The sequence below is a fragment of the Erigeron canadensis genome, chromosome 7 (assembly GCF_010389155.1).
Source record: "Erigeron canadensis isolate Cc75 chromosome 7, C_canadensis_v1, whole genome shotgun sequence".
Classification (NCBI taxonomy): domain Eukaryota; kingdom Viridiplantae; phylum Streptophyta; class Magnoliopsida; order Asterales; family Asteraceae; genus Erigeron; species Erigeron canadensis.
The window spans coordinates 10,716,960-10,740,216 of record NC_057767.1 but is presented as its reverse complement, the minus strand read 5'-3'; the positions used below and the strand labels follow the sequence as shown (position 1 = coordinate 10,740,216).

The 23,257-nt window shown below is 34.0% G+C and overlaps 4 protein-coding genes across 4 annotated transcripts; 3 read left to right on the top strand and 1 right to left on the bottom strand.

The window, feature by feature from the left end:
* The first annotated feature begins 439 nt into the window (after nt 1-439).
* LOC122606663 (histone H3.3) lies at nt 440-2,033 on the top strand. Its single transcript, XM_043779502.1, has 5 exons — nt 440-543; nt 691-781; nt 961-1,037; nt 1,200-1,290; nt 1,679-2,033. Exons 2-5 carry the CDS (start codon nt 710-712, stop codon nt 1,847-1,849), a joined length of 411 nt encoding a protein of 136 aa, XP_043635437.1. The 5' UTR covers nt 440-543; nt 691-709; the 3' UTR covers nt 1,850-2,033.
* Nucleotides 2,034-8,570: 6,537 nt separating this feature from the next.
* LOC122607851 (39S ribosomal protein L41-B, mitochondrial-like) lies at nt 8,571-14,760 on the top strand. Its single transcript, XM_043780917.1, has 4 exons — nt 8,571-8,693; nt 10,377-10,551; nt 13,060-13,124; nt 14,487-14,760. Exons 2-4 carry the CDS (start codon nt 10,407-10,409, stop codon nt 14,556-14,558), a joined length of 282 nt encoding a protein of 93 aa, XP_043636852.1. The 5' UTR covers nt 8,571-8,693; nt 10,377-10,406; the 3' UTR covers nt 14,559-14,760.
* LOC122607850 (aldehyde oxidase GLOX1-like) lies at nt 11,843-18,784 on the top strand. The gene is made up of 2 exons (XM_043780916.1): nt 11,843-11,876; nt 16,941-18,784. Exons 1-2 carry the CDS (start codon nt 11,852-11,854, stop codon nt 18,512-18,514), a joined length of 1,599 nt encoding a protein of 532 aa, XP_043636851.1. The 5' UTR covers nt 11,843-11,851; the 3' UTR covers nt 18,515-18,784.
* A 1,951-nt stretch (nt 18,785-20,735) lies between these two features.
* On the bottom strand, nt 20,736-22,650 carry LOC122607762 (aldehyde oxidase GLOX1-like). The gene has a single exon (XM_043780794.1). It carries the CDS (start codon nt 22,586-22,588, stop codon nt 20,966-20,968), a length of 1,623 nt encoding a protein of 540 aa, XP_043636729.1. The 5' UTR covers nt 22,589-22,650; the 3' UTR covers nt 20,736-20,965.
* Between the last annotated feature and the right edge of the window lie 607 nt (nt 22,651-23,257).

Here is a 23,257-nt window from a genome sequence, read left to right as displayed (position 1 = left end):
ATGCGTCAGATGATAACCAATTAAGATTGGATAAAGCAACGTCTGTACCGTATTCATCCGATTTCAACACATAATCCATATAATTTTTATTTAAAAAAATGAAAAAATTAAAAATTATAAAAACAGACCAAAAAAAGAAAGAGAAGAAACCCTACCCTACCCTACCCTACCCTCCAATCGAATATTGGATATTTGAGTGACCTCCTGAAGTAAAACAAAAAGAACAGAAGCACGAGTTAAGTCAACACATATAGTCACCCGAGTCGGACTCCCTGACTCAGTTTCTAAATTCTCACACAAAAGAAACACAAATCCACCGAGTCAAAAGAAACACAAAATTCCCCATCCCAATCCGTATCACTCCCTCTAAATCAATCACAGCCGTCCATCACAATACGCTCGACCAATCAGATACAACCACACGGATCCAAAAATCTCTCTCACCCATTTGAAACCGAAACAAACACGTATTCATTCACATTCACTGTTTATATATATACCCACTCACCAATTTCCATTCAAACCTTTTCCCCTAATCCTCCGGTAAATCCTCCTTTTCTATTTCTATTTTCAATTATTAAATAAAATATTAATATAAATAGTTATATAAATTGTAATAATAGTGTTTTTCTGATCTATTAGCCTGTTTAATTTTTAATTATTATATTTTGTTTTTCGTTAAAATTACAGATTTAATTTTAAAAAAGAAATGGCTCGTACGAAACAAACAGCTCGTAAATCTACTGGTGGTAAGGCTCCCAGGAAGCAACTTGCTACTAAGGTATATTTTTTTCAATTATTTTTCATATTTATATAATATAAATAATATAGATATAGATTCATTTATTATATAATATTATATATAATAATATGGATATAGATTTATGAATCTATGTATGTATAGTTTTGGTATTGATTTTATTTATTTTTGTTTATGATAATAATTAATTAAATAATTAGGCTGCAAGGAAATCAGCTCCGACAACCGGAGGAGTGAAGAAGCCTCATCGTTACCGTCCCGGAACCGTCGCTCTCCGGTCAGTTTATCATTTTATTTTATTATATATACCATTTATTTTAATATCTATTTATACGGACTATGAAATATGAATTATTATTGTTATTGATTTATATTATTATTATGGATTAATAATGTAGTTAGACCTAACAGTAAGTAATAATAATTGATGATTATGCAGTGAAATCCGTAAGTACCAGAAGAGTACTGAATTGCTGATTCGCAAATTGCCATTCCAGAGGCTTGTTCGTGAAATTGCCCAGGATTTCAAGGTATCTTCTATTTATTTTCTTGCTTTTTTTTTTTTTACAAAATAAATAAATATATACATGTATAATATTGATATTTATAATTTTTTTTTGATTTATGTAAATAGCGTTACCCTAGCTTTCGTATTCAATTATTAATTTTTATCTATTATATGTCAATTAAATCAGTCATATTTATGTAATTGCCCAGAGCTATGAAAACATACCACTGTATATGGAATGGTGAATAAACAACATTATGTCGCTTTTTTTTTAAGAAAAAAATTGTAAAAAAATGTATAATTTAATTACCAGAAGTTAGGGTTAGAAGTCTGCCAATGTCTAATTGCTTAACTGTCCATTTTGCGAGAATTAACTGCTAATGTCGAAACGTGTTTTGTGTTGTTTGTAGACTGATCTGAGGTTCCAGAGCCACGCCGTGTTGGCACTCCAGGAGGCGGCAGAAGCATACCTTGTGGGTCTCTTCGAGGATACGAACTTGTGTGCTATCCATGCGAAGCGGGTCACAATCATGCCCAAGGACATCCAATTGGCTAGGCGTATCCGCGGAGAACGTGCTTAGTTTGCTGTTTTAAATAAACTAGTAATGTGACGATTCGGTTTCTGGTGGAGGGTTTGTGTAGTCTTCACCTTGTGGACCTCTTTATCTGTTTTTATTAGTTTTCAAGGTGTTATGTCTTTTTGGGATGAAACTCAAATATGAACCCATTGCTATTGTGTGGAATGTAAAGTTTATTTTCAACTGATGTGTTGTTTGCCAGTGGTTATTATGTGTGTTGTTAATGGTATTAATGTTTTGGAATATGCTGTTGATGATTCATTACGATAAGAATTATTACTTATGCGTGTAGATTAATGGTGAGGTGTGTATAGTTGATCCACTGTAAATCTTGACCTGTTTTTATTACATAAATGAGGTATGTGCAGACTCTCAAAATGCTATGGGTCGATTACCTGATGCAACACAACATTGTGCGTTTCTGTAACTATAAGCCGGACAGATTAGGTTGCTGTTATGCTATACAGTGTTGATTGTTGGTTTATGTTGATGGTTTGTGTTGATTCAATTGGAGCAGTTATGTGAATGGCTATCAATTTTCTACTTGGTTGTAATGCTGTGTCAGTGATGGAGTTTGTGAGGGTAATAATAATAAGACAGGTGATATTTACGTGGATTATTTTACTTTGACTTGTTGAAAATTTATGAGTTGACAAATATGCCCTCAAAGTTATTTGACCTTTCATCACTTCGTATAAACTTTTATGCTTCATATTCCTATTTTACAAAGCCTTGATTAAAAGCTTCATTACACCAATTTCATTTTTCACTTTATTCAACTTTCAACAACACTAAACTTTTCAAATATTGCTGGTAGATTCAACAAGGCACAAGCACGAACATAGTATTGCTAGAAAAAGGTACGCTCCCTTTGAAATCCGACCACTTTCCGGCCGATCTGGCCTCCCGTCGATTTCGTCGGCAGTCAACCTTGTTCCTTTGATATTTTGTGTTCCTTTTTTCATCCCCTAGAAACGATACATTCAACTCTGTCCTATATATTGATCAAGGAATATCTACCGCCAACAATAACCCTAGATACCCACTTCGATCACATTAACAAGTTTGAGATCTGATTGATGACTTTCCTTCGGATTATATATGATAATAGACAAAAAGTTTTAACATCGGTCATCACTAAGCTTATATATGATAATAGACAAAAAGTTTTAACATCGGTCATCACTAAGCTATCATGCCTCCCTGGATTTTATTATGGATGAAAGTAGTGAATCTACCATTAAAAAAAAAGCTAGTCCCATAGGTATGGATGATAACTCGGTTTCAACAAAATCTGGTTCGGGTGATCAAGAGTAGCTTTATTATATTTGTTTACTTTTTGATATTCGATAAAAGTCATAAATTAGAAAAAGATATGTAGGCATAATAGACATATTACATCAAGAACAACTATTATATTTGATTAGCTAAGGCTACCATAAATGGGAAAAAGAAATATAGGGGTATAGTAAAAATCAGCTCACAAGATGTAATAAACACAAATATATAGTTATAAATTTAGATATAAAACAAATCTACATTTTAGATTTTCGACATTTTGAAGAACAAGTCTCCATTGTCTAGTTTGAATACTAAGAACTTTGTCAATTGTGTGTGTTTGGTAAACATATTAACCTTCCATTTTTCCATTCATCGTCGATGTATGGGTTGAAACAGTCACCTAGAGCATGGTTTGGCAGGTTTACACTGACAATGAAGAAGTATGGCCTCCCAATATAACCAATTACATAAAGGACCCGAGATTTCATTTAGCCAATTCATATTTAATAGGGAAACACATTTTGATTTTAACCAATATGGTATTATTTAACAAAAATATTAAGACTGCAGAAGGTAGGATGGCTAGAATGGAAATAGTTGGCTGGATGGTGTTGTGCTTGTACGCGGTAGAGCTAATTTCTGCACTTTTGTTCTGGTTAATGCAGCTGCTGAAAGCCAATTTTTGTTGTTAGTTATCGCAACTATTGAGAACCATTATAGACTTATAGTTATAGTTATACATTACCTGGGACTGTATTGTTAAGTTTTTTATTAACGGGGAAGGAAATGAGTGGAGAGGAAAAAAATAAACTGTATTTTAAGAAGGGGGAGGAAAGGATTGGGAAGGAAAAAAATGGCATGGAAAGAAAATGAAAAGAGAGGAAAAGTGTGGAAAGTTGTAGTTATTTTTGATTCAAGACGTACTTTTCCTTTCTTTTTTGAGGTGATTCAGAAGGAAATTTCTTTTCCTTTTTATCCTTAAGTTAATCCATTTCTCCATTTTTTGATATAATCATGCTTGTAGGATGTAGAGTCACTTTCTCCATTTTTATGCCAAACTAGGCAGAAATTATAGTTTGTGAAATATGAGTGCAGGTTGATGTGTTCATATCAACATCCTAAGTTTTTTACTGGGTAAACTTTATCAAGTTAATAACACTTGCGAGTTAATAATTGATTTAGCTTTGAATCAACCTAGTTTTGTTGAACATGTGTATGAAAACCATAGAAGGTCAGATTGGAGATAGGTGGCTGGGTGAATGGAAATAATTTGTTAGGATGTTTTGAGCTCTTGGGATGCTCACTCAGCACATATCCAGGCATGTAGCTTTCGACCAACTTTACACCCATTCCCAACTGGTTCTTTGTTGGCATACTAGAGAGTAGGTTCTGATCAATCATCTTCTTGGCGGCATACAAATGGAGGTTCATAATCATTGGACAAATGCTTGCTAGGAATCTTAGTTAAGTTGACATCATTAAATTTGTTACAGTTGATTTTTGTTAATCTCTAAGGTTTCAGAATTAATTCACGAGTTTTTTTTAATAGAACTTTTTGGGCTTAGCTCCCCGTTATCCATTCATTCATCTGAATAATATACAAATGTACTCTAAAAGATGCAACACAACTTCAGTTTTTGGGCATATTCTAAGTAAAACTTTATCTATCAACGTTTTTAGTTTTTTATTTCTTTCTTCCACCAATCTTTTCAATTTTGTATTTTGCCACTAAATTCTTATGTTTTAAGATTTATGATGCATTGTGTAACTATGTATTTTCGTTGGTATGGTGGTAGCTATTGTCATGTTGAAGTTCATGGTCCACGTTCGAGTTTATTTCCGGTTGTTTTATTAGTCAATAGCCGATACAACACTAGTTGTTATATAAAGAATTCATTTTATTGATATGTCATATTTTATACCCATTTCCCATAATGTATATAGTTGTTTTAACATGGTTTATAAGTCGTTTTTGTATACATTTGGTGCATTTATGGTATTTGTTAGTGTTTCAGGCTACTGACAGGTAAGCGTAAATCTGGAGAAAACGACATTATTGAGGTGAAATAAGTGCTAACAGATGATTCATGAAGCGTTTGGTTGAAGATAGCAGAAAGTCAATGAAAGTCAAACCTGGAAAGTGGGAAGTTGCCCCGCAATAGGAAAACAGAGAAGAATCGTTGCCCCGCAACTTATGTAGTTGCCTCGCAACACCTTTAGCTTTAAATCATTGGAAGTCAACAAGTCAATGCGATGCTAGACCTAGTTGCCCCACAACTAGGTCCGAATCTGGGCAAAGTTTTGGAAACATATATATAGCATGCTTAATCATTCCAAAATCCTAACCTTACTTTCTCTAGCCGATTTTTGCATCTTTAGAGGAGGGTTTTCATCGGTCTATTCATCCTTGAAGATCAAGATTACGATTGGATTATTTTCATCATTCCGTATTAGATTTTTAGTCATTCTTGGAACGATTTCTACATTCGGTACATTATGTCTTCATATATTATTGTTTGTTTTTATCTTTTCATTATGAGTAGCTAAATCCTTCAACACCCGCTTGGGTAGTAAACATGTCATAGGGTCGTTTTGAATGTTACTTGCAATCGTTGGACAAGGTTTATATATTTAATCGAAAATCCATATTTATTTGAGTTTAAATATTGTTTTTATCTTTTATATTTATTGATTGATAATCGTAATTAGATGTTTGGAAGAAATCTATGTCATTGTCAATTGATTTATGAAACGGTTAATCGGTCTATAATTAACCTAAAATCGTTGGAGTTCGGAAGAAACCAACGATAAAGATTTTAAACAGTTAAATTCATTTCGAGTGAGTCAACGATTATGATAGAGGGATCTGATTAGGCGAATAAGCAGTTCGGGAGAGAGCTTTTAAAGATTAAATCATAAAATCAACTTAGGTTCTTAATGCTTAATTGTTTTGAGTAGAAATTAAGTGCGGGGGCAATAATCATATCTAAAGCAATTAAAGTTTCAAGTATAACGGGAGTTCATCTTGTCTACCTTCTAAGTCGTTCAACAAATGCAAGTAATATTTAGACCCGATGATTGGCATGTGAGCTGATCCAAGTAGGTGTTCCTTTTAAATCTTTGTTAAGATTCAACAACCAAATATTCTCTTGCGATTAATCCTACGGGATTACTGACTTTTCTTACTAACTTTTGCAAAGTGGCAATTCGGCCACAAAACCCCTTTTTAATTTGAATCACTTTATTGTAACAATTGCTTACAAAGTCCTTGTGTTCGACCTCGGTTTACGAAGTCAACTATATTGCATACGAACGGGTTCACTGCCTGCAAGTGTGTAGTAGTCAGTAGCTAGGTATTTCGTGTTTATAAATTTAAGACTAGAAAATACACATCATCTATACAATAGAAAAAATTGGAAAAAAAAATATAAAAATTAAACTAGCATGGTACCCGCGCGTTGCGGCGGGATACCATGGTAAAGCCTTGTTATGTCGTGATTAACAAATAAAATCAAGCGTGGACAATCAATTAAATAATAGCATATGATGGTAACGTAGATGCAACAACGACCAATGTTAATTTAAAAATAGTAGGAATTAAAATCTCCAACAAATATTTGTATACGCAAGCTGCAACTTAGATGTAAAATTAAATATGTATTGAAAAACCCATGCAGAAACCAGATCCTTGTTTCAATAACATAACCGGTTCAACTCAACACAATGCAGACGAATAATATCACTCAAAAGACAAAACAAAATTCACATTAGTTAGTCGAAATGAAACGACTTTGAGATAGTTAAAAAAACAATAATTCCAAATGTAAAGTTTAAAGGACCTACATATAGAAATTACGAATCGTGTAATACTTCTCTGTACACTATATTTGCCGTGTATACTCCGGGTCGATTGAAGTCTTTAACAGGCCTAACCAGAACCTTTGTCTTTTCACGCGATATTCCTCTTGAAGTCTTTAATAGGTAGTATAGATAGGTTCATTCTTAGCAGAGGCGGAGCTAGAATTTTGGATTAGCGGAGGCCGGATTTCTTAATATACGTGTGACGAATATCATGTTCATATCATACATTCTTTCGTTTTAAGAGAATAATCTAAACATTTTGTCTAATAATTCAACCTCATTTGTACACTACAACTTAATACCTCTATGGTTGTGCTATGAGCTCTTATTTAGCGTGTTTAAACTAGTTGTACACTTGTACTTTTATCATAAGATTTAGAAGGTAGACTTTTGACATACAATGTAAAAGTTTTATACAGAAAAATTCATAACCTCATTATATTAGAAAGTACGACAACAAGAATTCTCCTCACTATAAATTAAACTATGAGTTGTCTTCTAAAGGTCACTGTTGTATATATATACCTTTACCTGATCTATATATAATTTTTCAAAACAAGTCAGATTTATAACATTAATTAAAATATCAGTGTCATAATAGGATGACCTTGATAAGATCTATATAGTCTCGATTTAATAATAAAAGATTAACACGTGACTAACCGGAGAAGATGAACCACCGGCACTAAAAAGCAATATATTAGAAGAAAACGGTTGTTTAATTCTATTACTCGATTATGAGGGGTAAAACTTATTTTTTTTAGGTGAATGGGGAGGCTTTGTTGGGTCGTACCTACCGGGATAAAATGTGACTTGTTGGAGGGGCTGAGCACCCGCAAGTCCCCCCGATTCTTAGTGTTACACTAAAAAGGCCCATGTATGTTTTAGACCCAATTTATGCAAGGCCCATTTGTATATGTAAAACTAGTAGGGTTGTTCATCAAACCGTCAAACCGTAAAAACCGGACCAATCCGGGGTGTATGGATTGGTTTGGTCGGATTGAGTTACTAAAGTCTGGTCTCACAATTCAAGTTTTGAAAAACCGGGTTCATCGGTTCGGTTATGGTTTCAACAAAGAAAAAACCGCCATAAATCGGACCGGACCAAAGGTATATATGTATATGACTTTTGATGATATCTAGCCATTAATAAAAGGAAAAATATACACATACATGTATTTTTACGATAATGTGTTGGTACTACAATGGATATAATATACATTATGTAAATATTTTGTTTCGACCTTGTATATTTTTAAAGAAATTAAACTTTCTCATGTATATTAAATGATGTGGAATCTATATGAAAATATTATATGATCGAATGTCTTTTGATTGTTGACTCAAACATATATTATGTTTTAATAGTTTCATAAATGTTTTAATTTTAAGTGTTTGTTATGATTCTTTATCACAAATATACACAAAGATTATATGAAAATAGAAGAAAGAGAAATAAGAATTTAAAACCGTCAAACCGACCAAACCGGACCTGCTCACATGGTCTGGTCTGATTCGGTTTGATAAGATAGTTGGTCTAATTTGGTTTAATGTATATTAAAACCGGGAATGCCGGTTTAATTCGAGAGTTAATCAAAAGCGGTCCGTGAACACCCCTGTGTAAAAGTTTGTTCTTATTTTAAACCGATCCATTCAAAATCAGGATCCTACTCATTCTTTCAATCTTCACTGAAAAACCCTGCAGGTAAACTCATACTAGTTTTATGGTTTATTATTATAATTAAATTATTGTCGGAAATGATTTACTGAAATTTTGTTTCCTGAAGATGAAATTTTGACTCTATTATGAATTCCTGAGTGTGTATATAATAAACGTAGTCAATACAATTTTAATTTACAAAACCACACTATATTGCCATGGCTAATGAGCTTTAGCTCAATTGGCATGGGGGAAATGAATTTTATGGATTTTGAGACCAAAGGTATCGAGTTTAAATCAAATTCAGGAGGGGTTTTACTGCCGCCGGGCCTTTGGGCGGCGTGTTTTCCCCGGAACTGGTGGCTTTTGGCTACCCAACACTGTTTTGTCGTTGGGTAACCCCGGATATCAGTCTTTGTTGGACGTGTGAAAAAACATTATATTGTAATGAATTTTGCAAACACACCAGAAAGAACGTTTGTATATAGTCAGGTAGACACTTTTATACGTGTTAACTAAGGGATATGGTTAGCTTAATCTTATTGTTACCAATCTTAAAGGTTTCTAGATTTTAATACTGGAAATACTTGTAGTTTATATGCAGATTGTATGTATATATTCTCCGTAGTGTAAAACCACAGATTATAGATGATATTACCCACTTCAATACTGAAATCATTTTCAAGAGTGGTAAGGGATCCTAAAGGTTTCAGAGGTTCCAACCTCACTGGGTACCTATCTTGGGATGACCTAAAAATGACTAGGAAACGACCACGAAATTGGGCTGTGTATATCAGAGCCAAATGTTCGACTTGTTATTAGTATTTTGTATCCAAAAGTGCCGATATTTTGTGATTTTGTCACCTTTGTGTATGCTTTAAGTGTTACAACATTTTGTTAAGAAAATAATGATATAGATATCAATATTACTTGTCTAGGGTTGTGATCATTTGAAAACTAAAATTTGTGTGAAAACCTGAAAACCACACATTGTGATTTGAAACTTAACACAATGTGGGTCCCCCCCCCCCCCCACCAACACCATTGCCGGAAATTGTGATACGGTACGGACGAAACCCTTAATCGAATGACTGCGCCATTCAGGGGGGCTTTGCCCTTCTTGATCGCCGACCTCGAGGCATTTAAGAAGGGGTTGGAAGGCGGCCGCATATGGGAATTGTGTGGATTTGATGGGAGGCGATCCAAAAGATAGTCTGGTGGTTTGATACGGGCGCTGCCCTTACTGCCATGGCGTCGCCGGAGGAGGAGGAGCAGAGAGAGAGAGAGAGAGAGAGCGAATGTGACCAGAGATGATGGTGGTGGTGGGCAGCTATAAACACATTGGGTTAAGTTTCAGTTCACAGTGTGTTTGCCAGTTTTCAGGTTTTCACACAAATTTTAGTTTTCAGGTGAACATTTCACTACTTGTCTATATCAATATCGATATATGAGTGTGATTTACATGTTTGATGTTTTCTAAGTAAATATTATCATAGATATCGTTTTAGAACAAGGAAGGAGTCAAGTTATGGATCTGCCACTTGCGTCTCCCAACCTCTAAGTGTTGGTCAAAATATAGATTTTTGTTTGGGCATAGTATATTTTTGTAATGAATATTTATAAATGTATTTGATTTATTGCTTTCTTACGAGAATTTGGTTAACAGCATAACCTGGTTATGTATCTAATTATGCTGCTTACAAGGTTTGTTTTGTTTGTTATATGCAGAAATTTAGTTAGTAGTTTGTGAGGCGAAAAATGGCATTGGGATTAATACTTGGAATAGGGAGGGCATATAGAAGGAAACGAACATCCTCACTCAACATTCTTACTTCAAAGACAGGACCTCGTGATTATTACAAGGGCAAAAACTGTAAACCAATCGGTTTTCACACACGCAAAGGTGTTCCTTTATTCTCATTATTTGTTTTTATATTCTAGTTGTTTGTCTACCGTATTCTTCACTCTCCAAATTGGAATGGTTTGCTACATACACTAATCGTTCATAATTTTCGGTTTTTGAATAACGTTGTATACAGGTTTTTTTTAATTTCTGCAAAAAGTGTTTTATTTATTTAATAATTTGGTTGTTCTCATAAATATAGGTAATAAATTCTTTCCTTTATGTCGGCCTCAGTCCAAACATGAGCTTGACAATTATTTTACCTCATCAGTGAACACTTTGTAGCTTGAACTTGGTAATATGTTTTGGTGTTTTGCTTAAAGTTTTAAAACAAAGGTTCTTCTATCATAACTGATTACTTGGTTTCTAAAAGGTGATAATGAGGCAAGGGCGTTTTACTGATCGTTCATAATTTTCGGTTTTTGAATAACGTTGTATAAAGGGTTTCTTTTAATTTCTGCAAAAAGTTTGTTGTTTATTTAATAATTTGGTTGCATAAATATAAGTAATAAATTCTTTCCTTTATGCCGGCCTCAGTAGTCAGTCCAAACATGAGTTTGACAGTTATTTTACCTCATCAGTGAACACTTTGTAGCTTCAACTTGGTAATATGTTTTGCTTAAAGTTTTAAAACAAAGGTTCTTCTATTATAACCGATTACTTGGTTTCTAAATGGTGATAATGAGGCAAGGGCGTTTTACTAATCACATCACGTATACCTTAGTTTAGCGATGTCCATAAATAGGCAGGAATTCGAGCCTTTGGTGTTTTAAATATTAATGGTCTAGAATCTAGATATGGAATAACAGAGAGACAACAAGAGGGTTATTCTTATTTTTAATAGCCATTAGTTCCCAAACCCGTTTATAATCAAAGAGTTAGGGTCCCAACCCTGGAAATTGATGGTTGAAAGTTGAAACAACAGATTTCATTGTAGCCTTTTTATTCAGCTCTTCATCTTGTATTGTGCATTACTTTACTCTTTCTGCCTACGAGTAATACTGTAGATTGTATTAACATGTATCTGCTCTGTATATGTAAACAATTTTACCAAGTCGTCTTCTTGTGAATAGTTGTTTTGCATGTTTATAATTGGAAAAAAGTGTAATCTAAGATTCTCTCGACTCCTATAAGATGAATTGATATCCCTTGTAAGTTATAACTAGAATTTATTTTAAACAGGTCCATCTTCTTTTTCTTTCGTTTTTGAACACTCCTTTTCAACTTAATGTGCTCGGATATTCTGTGGGATATGGTTTTCCATGTTGAGGTGTTAAGCTAGCTACTTTTAGTCTTAGTTATGTTTTTGTGTATAAATTCTACATGTTTATAGCTACTTTATATACTGAAGTTCCTCATAACTGGATTTTTTGTTATGAAATGACCTTTCTTTTTCTCCTATGTGTGATAGAGGTAACTCATATGCATGTGTGAAAAGCGTACACCTCATGTGTGTCTTGACCTCAAACATAGTTAATTAGTTTACAGAACAAGTAATATATATACGACTTATGAAGTGACAATGCATGAAGAATTACTACAGTTTTTACACAAAATTTAAAACAGTATCAGTTTCATTGGTTCACTCGATTCCTTTTATGCAAACCTATATAGCGAAGTTTAAGCATTATGACTGGAACACGAGTGGTGAAAACAAATTGAGTCCTTTCAACATATAAAGTCTATATATATTGGGTATTTTATATCGTGTGACAGAAGTAAAGAGAATATTAGATCATTTTTTTGCACTTACAAACATGTGAGATAGTTATTCAATGAGGAAGGTTGACTTGGCGATTGACGTAGCACATGCTACAGAAACAAATAATCACATAAAGGTGTGAAGTAATTCAGGGTAGAAAATGAAGGATTTGAAGAAGGATGAATCGAATCTATTTGCCCCAACCTGTAATTTCTAGGGCCAGGACCAGTAATTTCTAGTTTCTATTTTATGATGTACACAGGTGCCAGGATACTCACACTTTTAAAATGATTAGCTTGTTATCTGTTTTTTTTTCTTTCTTCTTTCAATTCAAACCTATTTATAGATGAGGCATCTCAGGCGCACTTTGCTAAACCAAGTCAACCTTGGCTGTCGCTTGTCTGGACCTTTTTTGCTTCGTGCAGTACCTTGTGCTTCCTTTAATGTAGATCATATGAAATTTTACTCGACATAGGGTATGGGGTAGATGGAGTCTGCCGATGAAACCAGCATGAAATGTTCGAAGACTCCAAGCACAATAAAGTTATTGTGTTAGTGGTGATGGAAGCTTAAAAAATATGAACAATTTTGTACCTCTATATTCATTATTATAATACGGAAACTAATAGACGTAATATTGAGGAATTCGGACATTTATTTGTTAAATATATTAGCCGAACCTAATAAACAACGACTCTTGTGGTTGGTTGCCAAAAATGTCCAGAAGTTGCTTTTATTTGTTAAATCACCTTTAGTTTTAGTAAATATTCGCAATGTAATTTCTATTATTTTTTAAACTCTTGTAGGTGGTTATGTTGTGCAGCAAGAGAAGTTGCCTAACTATGTGGTTCCAGATCTGACTGATTTTAAGGTACTCGATTTTGTCTTTCTTTATAGCTTTCTTAGGTAATTTATGATATAAATACGCATACCATAATAAAAACTTTGATTTTATACTCCAAGGTATATGGAGATTAACAGCACGAATGATAAGAGAATTACAAATAATGATCATACTTTGATTATTCTTATTAGCTAGAAAAGTAGAAAGAAATAATTAAAAGGGCTCTAAGTTGTGGAAATTTTGAAAGTATACTTGATGCTAGTTTGTTAGATTCTAGACTTCTAGTTGAGCTTTTTACTGAATTTGTTAGTACTCGGTATTACGGATTCACGGAATCCGTTTGGATATTAAATTGTTTGATTATGCCATTTTTTGGGGCAATAAGTATATGAATGACTGAAGAGGTAAAGCGTTTTAGAAGATGAAGCAGGAAATTAGATTGAGATTTAAAACTTGTTAGTTATGTACCAAAAGATATACCAAGTACTTCATTTTTTTCTTTTCAATGTTCAAAGTTTCATTTTCCCCTTCTCTTAAAAAAATGTTTGGCTAAAAGCTTCATTATTGTGTTAATAGTCAAGCATTTATATTGAAGTGTGATTCAAACTTGAAACTTGACTTTCATAGCTTCATTGCAACTTAACTGCAGTTCTTGCGAAGACACTAGGAACATTACAACACTTTGTAATAATGGATGGTTATCATAATTCATACATAGTAATTATTATCATTTACATTGCTATATTTGTTTCAAAGTCTTCCTTTTTCTTTTTACATTCTTAAAAGAAATGGTTAGTTTGCACTGGAATATAGTGCTCAACAAATTAAACGCTTTGTACGCAGTGTGCATATAACGAACATACAAACTTTGACATCTAAGTTCTATCCATTTAGACAGTTTAACCGTCATCTTTATGTCAGATTGTGACAACTTTATTTACTTGTAAATGGCTTAATTTGGTCAAATAGAAAATAGTTAAAGGAGAGCTAGTCAAATTAACAGGCACTGCCGAAAGTCTCCAATGCAGACAGTCTCCTAAATTGCTCTGTTCACATATGTAGATTAATAGTGTAATATAATTATTTGTGATCATATGTTTTGCCTAAATTTATGTTATCAATTATGAGTAGACAAAGAAGTATTTCCAGATCAACATGGCCCAACTTGTTTTGATATATAAAACATGACCTGTTCCATTTCGAACCCATTTGACCTCGTCTTGCCACCTCTAGTTTGTAGTGGAGTGAAAAGGATTTAGCCTGATATTGTATCTTATATTCTTTACATGACCCATAAAGTCAGACATAAAAAACAAGTAATGAGATTACAGTTGTCAGTTAATATATGCATGTGTAAAAGACAAAGCTTTAAATTATTGGGCGTTGCAGCTGAAGCCGTATGTTTCCCAATATGCTATCAATGCTAATACAACCGATGCTGGTGCTGGTTCGGGCAAGTGAAGTAGACATACAGTGATGATGGTGTTTGGACTTTCTTTATTTCGGCACCATAAAACCACCAGGCTGACTTAAATATAGGATTGTCATATGTTCTTAAAACTTAGTCAGAATTGCAATTCAGTATATCATTTGAAAATTCAAGATTTCCGCTGCTCTGCATGAATTATAGCCATATTTTATGATAGTTATGGTTATTGGTTAAGTGTTATAGTTCTTAGTAGTGGAACAGATTTAAAATTGAAAACAATTTTGGATCTTGCATTTGATTCAAGTCAAGTTGGGCTGGTATGCGTTTGTATTTTGTAATGATGAAGAATTCAAAAATCAAACTTAAAAAAATCCAGGTGATGAAAGATGGCTTAAAAAAGTTGGACGTTTTTTGTTGTTCAAAGTTGAACTAATATAATCACTAGAGTCATAATATGGATATAAAAAGAAGAGAATGCTGTGTATGAACTATGAAATATGTTAAACTTGTATGTTTTGTTCTTGTATATTTTCAAATCATAATATCACATTTTTAACCTTTGCAATCTTTATAATTTAAACAACATTATATTGAATGAAGTTCATCCTTTCACTTATAGAAGAGGATACAAGATAGTACTCGTACATTTTAGTAAATAAATAAAAAAAGAACTTGCCTGACACATGAGAGTAAAGTCTTTGTTAAAAGATCGGGAGTAAATTGATGATGTACTTCTAACCTTTTAAAGTATGTTTTATTCGCAATTGATACATACAATACTAAAAAAAGTAAATGGTACGAGTAATATACATAACTTATGTACAAATGTCAATTTGAATTAATATACGCAACGTATGTATAATGGCATTTTAAATAATATATCTACAGTTAAAAAAAGACATTTTCTTTTTAAGAGAAAAAAAGGACCAATACCCAACATAGTATTTTTCTAAACTTTCATATTCTTCATTTTCTTAATTTATATTTTCCTTCTCAAGTTTCCACTTACATGTTACATTCCATAAAATCATGAGCTTTCGAAAAACACGTAGCTAAATAGACTCTTTCAAGAGTATATCTTCTCCATATCTTTGAATGCCTTGAAATTTTTTTCTTAACAATTCCTTTCCTTAGAAGAATTGACTATCCATACTTTTTCTTCTTTTCTTTTCTTGTTTTATACATATTTTAAGAAATTTCACCATTGCTACTTCTTTTTCGATCTTTAAATTTACATCCGACACTTGCGCATTGCCTGCTTTGTTCACCGTTTACTCATTTCGCACAATACTCAAATTCATCTTTCACATAATTCCCATCGTCCTCTAATAGAAGTTCATTTACTATATTATTGTATTCAGTTCCATGTATGATTTTAAAAAACACATTTATTTATAAACAAAAATAAATATTTTAAAGATGTAATTTTATAATTTAGACCCATCATAATTAAATATAATGTTGCATAAAACTAAAAAGTGTTAAAAGAAGTTGATGACCATTGGTAAGGTCTTAGATATTAAATAAATCTATCAGAGTTTGAATCTCATTTTCTATATTTGTAGAAGTGGATTATTGGGGGGTTGTCGAGAGTCCTGCCATTCATGCATAATTTGAGCTCCGTATACTGTCCAATTGAATGTCATTGTGATTTCTCAAATGCTAACTATTAACTAATAACTCGTAAAATTCTTTTTGGTAAGAAATAAAAACAAGGAAAACTAAACATGATAAATAACCAAAACTAACATAATGCATCAAATTCGATAATATCAAGTAACACCCCAACTTTTAATTGGCTTATGCGGAGTAATTAATTTCGTAACTCCTTTTGTATGTACAAATTCCTTATAAGTCATATACCTGATAGCAATTTATAATAGCTAACTTTTAAATGACATTAATTCTCATTTAAACACTAAAAATTAAGCATATATGTATATAGTTATCTCATATAACATCATTTACTTTAAACAATTACTAAGTTATACATACATGAAAAAATAAATAATCAATTTAATTTCTAGCTATCAACAAAATCATAAACAATTACTAGCTAGATAACCATAACTCCATAAGCAATAAAAAGAAACTTGCATTTATTTTCTTATATATATAATATATATAAAATAAAATCTCTATATGTACAAGTTAATAATAATGAAAACAACATAGGATTCACTTATAATATTCCGAATAAATGAAGGCATAAAAACCAAGTCAACCTAAGTGTGTTTAATTGACCTCTTCATTCCACCGCAGATATCTATCACCTCTCAACTGATCACACACTCTATATATACAAAAATCTTCACACTTTCTAAACGTACACCACCATTACACCACCACAAAACCACCGTGATCGAGAATGGCCTCTTCACTGCACATCTTTTTTATATTTCTCACCATCACAGTCACCGTATCCGCCACCGGAGCATGGACCCTTCTCCAAACCAACATTGGCATTACTGCCATGCACATGCAACTTCTCCCTAACGACCGAGTTGTTATATTCGACCGTACAGATTTCGGTCTCTCGAATATATCTCTACCAGATGGCAAATGTCGTGAAGACGCTAACGAAATCATTATAAAAAAAGATTGTACTGCACATTCTATAGAGTATGATATTGGGTCAAATGCTATACGTCCGTTAATGGTTTTAACGGACGTTTGGTGCTCATCGGGCTCTCTGATGCCCGATGGCACCCTTGTTCAAACCGGAGGGTTTAATGATGGTGACCATGTTGTTAGAGTTTATAAATCTTGTGAAAAATGTGATTGGAATGAAATTCAGGCAGGGTTGATTAATAGAAGGTGGTATGCTACTAATCATATATTGCCTGGTGGCCGCCAGATAGTAATTGGCGGCCGCAGGCAATATAATTATGAGTTTTATCCGAAGGTAAAGCCTTCGGAAAAAGCTCATAGCTTGCCATTTTTAGTTCAAACTAATGATCCAAAGTTAGAAAATAATTTATATCCATTTGTGTTTCTTAATCCGGATGGTAAGCTGTTTATTTTCGCAAATAATCGAGCAATTTTGTTTGATTATTCAAGAAATAAAGTTGTCAAGACATTTCCAGAAATACCTGGTGGTGAACCTAGGAATTACCCGAGTACCGGGTCAGCAGTTTTGCTTCCTTTGAAGATTGTAAAAGGGAAGGTGGTTGCTGTTGAGGTTTTGGTTTGTGGTGGTGCACCTAAAGGAGCATTTGTGAATGCTCAAAATGGGATATTTGATGGAGCTTTGAAAACTTGTGCAAGAATTGGAGTTTCTGACCCGAATCCAAAATGGGTCATGGAGACTATGCCATTGGCCCGTATTATGGGTGACATGTTGTTGCTTCCATCCGGTGATGTTTTGATCATTAATGGTGCATCGGCTGGTAGTGCTGGATGGGAATACGGAAGAGACCCGGTTCTTAACCCGGTTACATACAAGCCCGATAAACCAATCGGGTCAAGATTTATGGTTCAAACAGCAAGCACCGTACCTAGAATGTACCATTCAACCGCGATATTGATTCGCGATGGTCGTGTTCTAGTTGGTGGAAGCAACCCTCACATTTTTTATAACTTTACTAACGTACTTTATCCTACTGAATTAAGATTCGAGGCGTTTTCACCATCATATCTACATCCTAGATTAATTAACAGACGACCCAAGATATCACCTGATTCCAAGACCCAGTTTGGGTATGGGGACCAGGTGACAATCAGGTTCATACTTCCGGGTCACGTGGACCCGGATTTAATATATGTAGCAATGGTTGCACCTTCTTTCAACACACACTCATTTTCCATGAACCAAAGATTGTTGATCCTTGACCAAATGAACACAACCAAGCCCATTGGAACCATGAAGTACCAAGTAACAGTGACTGCGCCGCCTTCTGCCAACATTGCACCAGGAAGACATTACCTTTTGTTTGTGGTTCATAGAAAAGTTCCAAGTGAAGGCATTTGGGTCCAAATTACTAGTTGACAAGAAAAAGAGAAACTTAGTGAAGGCATGCATGCATATCCGTGAATTTTTGATTTAGAAATCTTGTGACACTCACACCCGTGATAGATCTTGTTCACATGGATAGCTAGAGATGATGATCACCAAGAATATGTACACCATTATTAGATCACTACTAGGGAGGGCTTGTTTTTAGGCACAAATAATAAGGTTGGAAACAAACAAAAAGTAGTTAAACAAAATGATATTGGATATTTTGAAAGATATAATATTTCATGTTAATTTTGTTGAGTTTTGACTTTTTTCCCCCTCTTAACCATAGCATTCTTGAAACACAACTACATGAGTGTTGTATAATCAACAATATACCTACAATATTAATATTATGTTTTTTCCTTAGTACTTTGGCAACATACCTTCACTACAAGAACAATGAACATATGTGAAGAAAACTTATTATGAAGATATGAATATTCTTGCTATAGTCCACAACAAAAAAACAAATTGAATAGAGTTTGACTGTTTAATTTGACCACACCTATTGGTAAAGCTAACTTTAGTTACCGTAAGTCCTTATAACCTTTGTAAATTCTGGGAGATTAAAACACCAACATAATCCAATTATTAATAATGTAAAGAAGTGTAGAAAGCTTACTGACTTAATTAGTTGTTTTCTCTGTAATCAATTAAGTACCTTTGCTTTTGTTGTTAGTACCAATATTCTGGGACTTGTGATAAATAGTATGTAACTAAAGGTGTGGGAGTACTTTTTAGTACCAGTGAAAAAGGCGCCTAGATTGATCGTTGATTATTCGAAAATGAATGCAAGAGTTATGATCTTTGTGATCATAAGATTACTATACTAAACACTAACAATTAAACCCTAAGATTGGTGAGAAATATATCACAGAAATTAGAAGATTTTGAGATATAGATATATCAATCAATCAATATTCTGGAGAGATAACCATTCATGAACCAGGCTCATTGAAAAAACCCCTTATCAATTTATCATCCAACTTTGTAACGTCTTTGGCCCATTATTTAGGTTGGCTCAATAACACATCCAGCAGTCTAGTTCATTAGATTAAAATCACTCTCTTCCACTTGTTGTTCACTAATTGATACTATATATCTTTATTTCTCATGTATTGATAAGAAGGGTTGCATTATTTGGAATATTCCATAGTCTTTGAAAATAAAGGTCAAATGATTTGATCCTTGCACGTTACAAAATGACTCTGAAAATAGTTACCTTTGAGTAAAAATAAGACTGTCTAAATTTTGCGTCTTTGTACCAATTGGGTAACTGTTTGATTTGATTTTTGATTCAATTCCGAGTATGTATTTAAACAAGGTTCTGAAAGTAAAACAAACCCATCGTAATCGTAATAAAAACAAGTTAAAGATTGATTTGCCATTATATATTATATTTCAACATGTAGGAGCAACTTAACTTAATATAATCTCGGACATATTCTATGTTATGATGAGGAATGCTAAAAAGGCCCATTTGTGTGATTGAATATTATGGGCAGGAAATAACTCTACATTGTTGTTGAATGTATTTTAATTGAAAAAAAAGTTATTATATAATTATTCCTTGATGCTATCAAGTCTTTTCACAATATGTTTTGGCAAAAGAGAACCTTTCCGTACCATGGCAGTCAGACTCTTTGATCGATGAAAGTGAGATTTGTAAATTGTAACCAAAATGTATTGATCTTTATTCCATTAAAAAGGGAGACTTTGCAGACCAAAAGTGTGTAGAGAGTAAATATAGGTCACATTATCCAAACCATGACTCTAGAATAATGCTCCATTGCCCTGTTAATAGTTGTGAGAATTCACGTGTAAACATGGGCGGCCCTGGGGAGGGATAAACAACGACCCCTTTCCAGGGCCTATTTTATGAGATACTCAAGATTTTAAAAATAATTATACGTTAGTTGTTATTTATATAAAAAATCATCTGTACTTTTAATTCATTAGCAGCACTACGATAATATCAATAAATATCATTATTATTAATATCAATAATTTTCTACCTTTGGTTTTGAGGTATATTGTGTATTTGTATATGTGCTCAAATGTTTGTGACTAGAAATCTCGTGACCTCATTGTTTAATGTATATGTGCTCAAATGTTTATAACTAGAAATCTTATGACCTCATTGTTTGATAAATAACCGGATTGTTTGAGACTATGTGGTATATGATTGTACAGTTAGCTATAACACCGATACGTAAATATAATATTATATTCATTTGCAAAACAGATTGTTTTAACACCTCTTACAAAAGAAAAAAAGAAGAAGAAGAAGAAGAAAAACTATGAACATACATATGCAATCAAAATCCCTTGAATGTGTTAAGTTATTACATAAGTTACATACAAAACAAATATATCTCGAGTTAAATGTGTGCACATTTCCAAACCAAATAGAAGTCAATTCAAAAACAAGAATGGGCATTATAGCAAACGAACCCAAATGGCTTCACTGGGAATTTCAGAATGAACCACAAATAATAGATAATGGCCCGAAGGCGCAATGTTACCAGATGGCGGTGCCATCACAGTGACTTTGTAGAGAGATTTCCCGACTGCCACCGCAGTTTTTTCTCCATCCAGGATCAACAGCCGTTGATTCATTGAAAACGAATGTGTATTAAACGGTGGTGCAAGCATTGTGACCCAAACCAGTTTCGGGTCTACTGAAAGTTTGAACTGTATGGTCAGTTGGTCCCCGTGATGAAAACTAGTCCCCGTCTTGGGGGCGATTATATTTGGGCGTAAGCCCGATAAACTTGGATCCAAATAAGAAGGCGAAAACGCCTCTAAACTTAATTCAGTAGCATAAAGTGTGTCTTTTGAAAATTCATATTTATCGTGCGGGTTACTTCCACCTACAAGAACCCGACCATCTCTAAGTACAATTGCCGTCGAATGGTACATCCGAGGAATTTTGCTCGCATTTTGCACCTCGAATCTGTCTCCTTTTTCTTTATCGGGTCGGTATATTACTGGGCTTAAAACCGGGTCACGCCCAACTTCCCACCCGGCTACACCAGCAGACCCACCATTAATGATCAAAACGTCACCTGTTGGTAGCAATAACATATCACCCATGACGCGAGCTAAAGGCATCGTATCCATGTCCCATTGTGGATCTGGGTCGGATATTTTAATTCGCCCACAATTATCCAAAGCCTTGTCATATTTCCCCTCATCTGCATGTTTGTATGCTTCTCTTGGCGCACCGCCACAGATTAATACTTCAACATTTGCTACTTTGCCTTGTTCTATATGCAATGGCAGTAGAACAGCTGAGCCGGTGCTCGGGTAATTTCTCGGGTCACCTCCAGGTATTGCTGGATACGTCGTGACAACTTTGTTTCGAACATAGTCGAATAACATAGCACGATCATTTGCGTAGATGAATAAATTTCCATCCGTGTTTAAAAACACGAAAGGGTATAAGTTATTTTCAATATCTTGTACGTTAGTTTGAACTAAAAACATCATAAAAAAGTCTTTCTCAGCTGATGACTTTTTTGGGTAAAACTCATAATTAAATGAGTTACGGCCGCCAATAATTATTTGGCGGCCATCAGGTAATAAGTGATTGGTGGCATACCATCTAGGTTGGCTCAACCCTAGTGGTACTTCCTGCCAATCACATTTATCACATGATTTATAATTTCGCACAACGCGAATGCCATTGGTCCACCCACCCGTTTGGACTAGTGTACCATCAGGCATTAACGATCCCGATGAACACCAAAAATCGGTTAGGACCATGAGTGGACGCACGGAGTTTGATGCAATGTCGTACTCGACAGAATGCGCAGAGCAGTCTGTTGTGTTGGGACGACATTTGCCATTTGGAAGAGAGATATTGGAGGTACCAAAATCAGTCCGGTCATACATGACGACACGATCATTAGGAAGGAGTTGCATGTGCATGGCAGATAGGCCGATGGATGGGAGGAGTAGAGACCACGATCCACCGCCAGCGGCAGGACATGGTCGCGGATGGAGGAAGAGGAAGAGGAGGAGGATATAGTAGCAAAAGAAAGGATATGAGAAAGTCATATTTCTTTGTGTTTTTTCAAAGTGGTGGCCAAAATGGAGTGAGCTGGTTGCTATAAATAATATTCCCAGCAGTGTATGCAACATTCTTGACTCAATTTGGTGGCAATCATTTTTCAAATTTTTTGGCTTTATAAATTGAACAAAAGGTATCTAAAAAGGTATCAACTCTCAAGAGCATATCTATAGGCTATAGACCATGACTTTTTCGATCAGTTATTCTAAGTTGGTAGTAAATCAGCTATATTTACATCCGTATGTACAATCATTTGAGCTTCACACATGCAATGGAAAAGCGATATTTTTAAGTTCACATTTTAATGTTGATTTGAAGTCAGCAATTATTATGGACCTTCTGGTACATAATACCTACATTAAGTCAGGATCTGTCTAGACTTATAACATATGTTTTGAGTTAGTTTCTAATAATTATTTGCATAAAATATAAGTATAGCTAATTAATCAAACCTACATTCTAATTTAGTTTGAAGAATAAATTCTGCCTTGGGGAGTACAAAGTAAAAGTTTAACAAAAACAGATGTACAAAACAATGACAACCCATAGAGCAAATATTCTTTGCAATGATGGGAAAAAAGAGAGAAGATATCGTGCAATGGCATCCACTGTAGGGTCTGAACATCCTTCAATGGCTTGCCAAAATCAGCAAGAAT

Coding starts and splice junctions, on each gene's coding strand:
- LOC122606663 (XM_043779502.1), top strand. CDS start 710: ATGGCTCGTACGAAACAAACAGCTCGTAAATCTACTGGTGGTAAGGCT. Junction 1,038..1,199: donor CCCGGAACCGTCGCTCTCCG/GTCAGTTTATCA, acceptor ATGATTATGCAG/TGAAATCCGTAAGTACCAGA. Junction 1,291..1,678: donor AAATTGCCCAGGATTTCAAG/GTATCTTCTATT, acceptor TGTTGTTTGTAG/ACTGATCTGAGGTTCCAGAG.
- LOC122607851 (XM_043780917.1), top strand. CDS start 10,407: ATGGCATTGGGATTAATACTTGGAATAGGGAGGGCATATAGAAGGAAA. Junction 10,552..13,059: donor CGGTTTTCACACACGCAAAG/GTGTTCCTTTAT, acceptor AAACTCTTGTAG/GTGGTTATGTTGTGCAGCAA. Junction 13,125..14,486: donor CAGATCTGACTGATTTTAAG/GTACTCGATTTT, acceptor TGGGCGTTGCAG/CTGAAGCCGTATGTTTCCCA.
- LOC122607850 (XM_043780916.1), top strand. CDS start 11,852: ATGTTTTTGTGTATAAATTCTACAT. Junction 11,877..16,940: donor TTTGTGTATAAATTCTACAT/GTTTATAGCTAC, acceptor TCACCATCACAG/TCACCGTATCCGCCACCGGA.
- LOC122607762 (XM_043780794.1), bottom strand. CDS start 22,588: ATGACTTTCTCATATCCTTTCTTTTGCTACTATATCCTCCTCCTCTTC.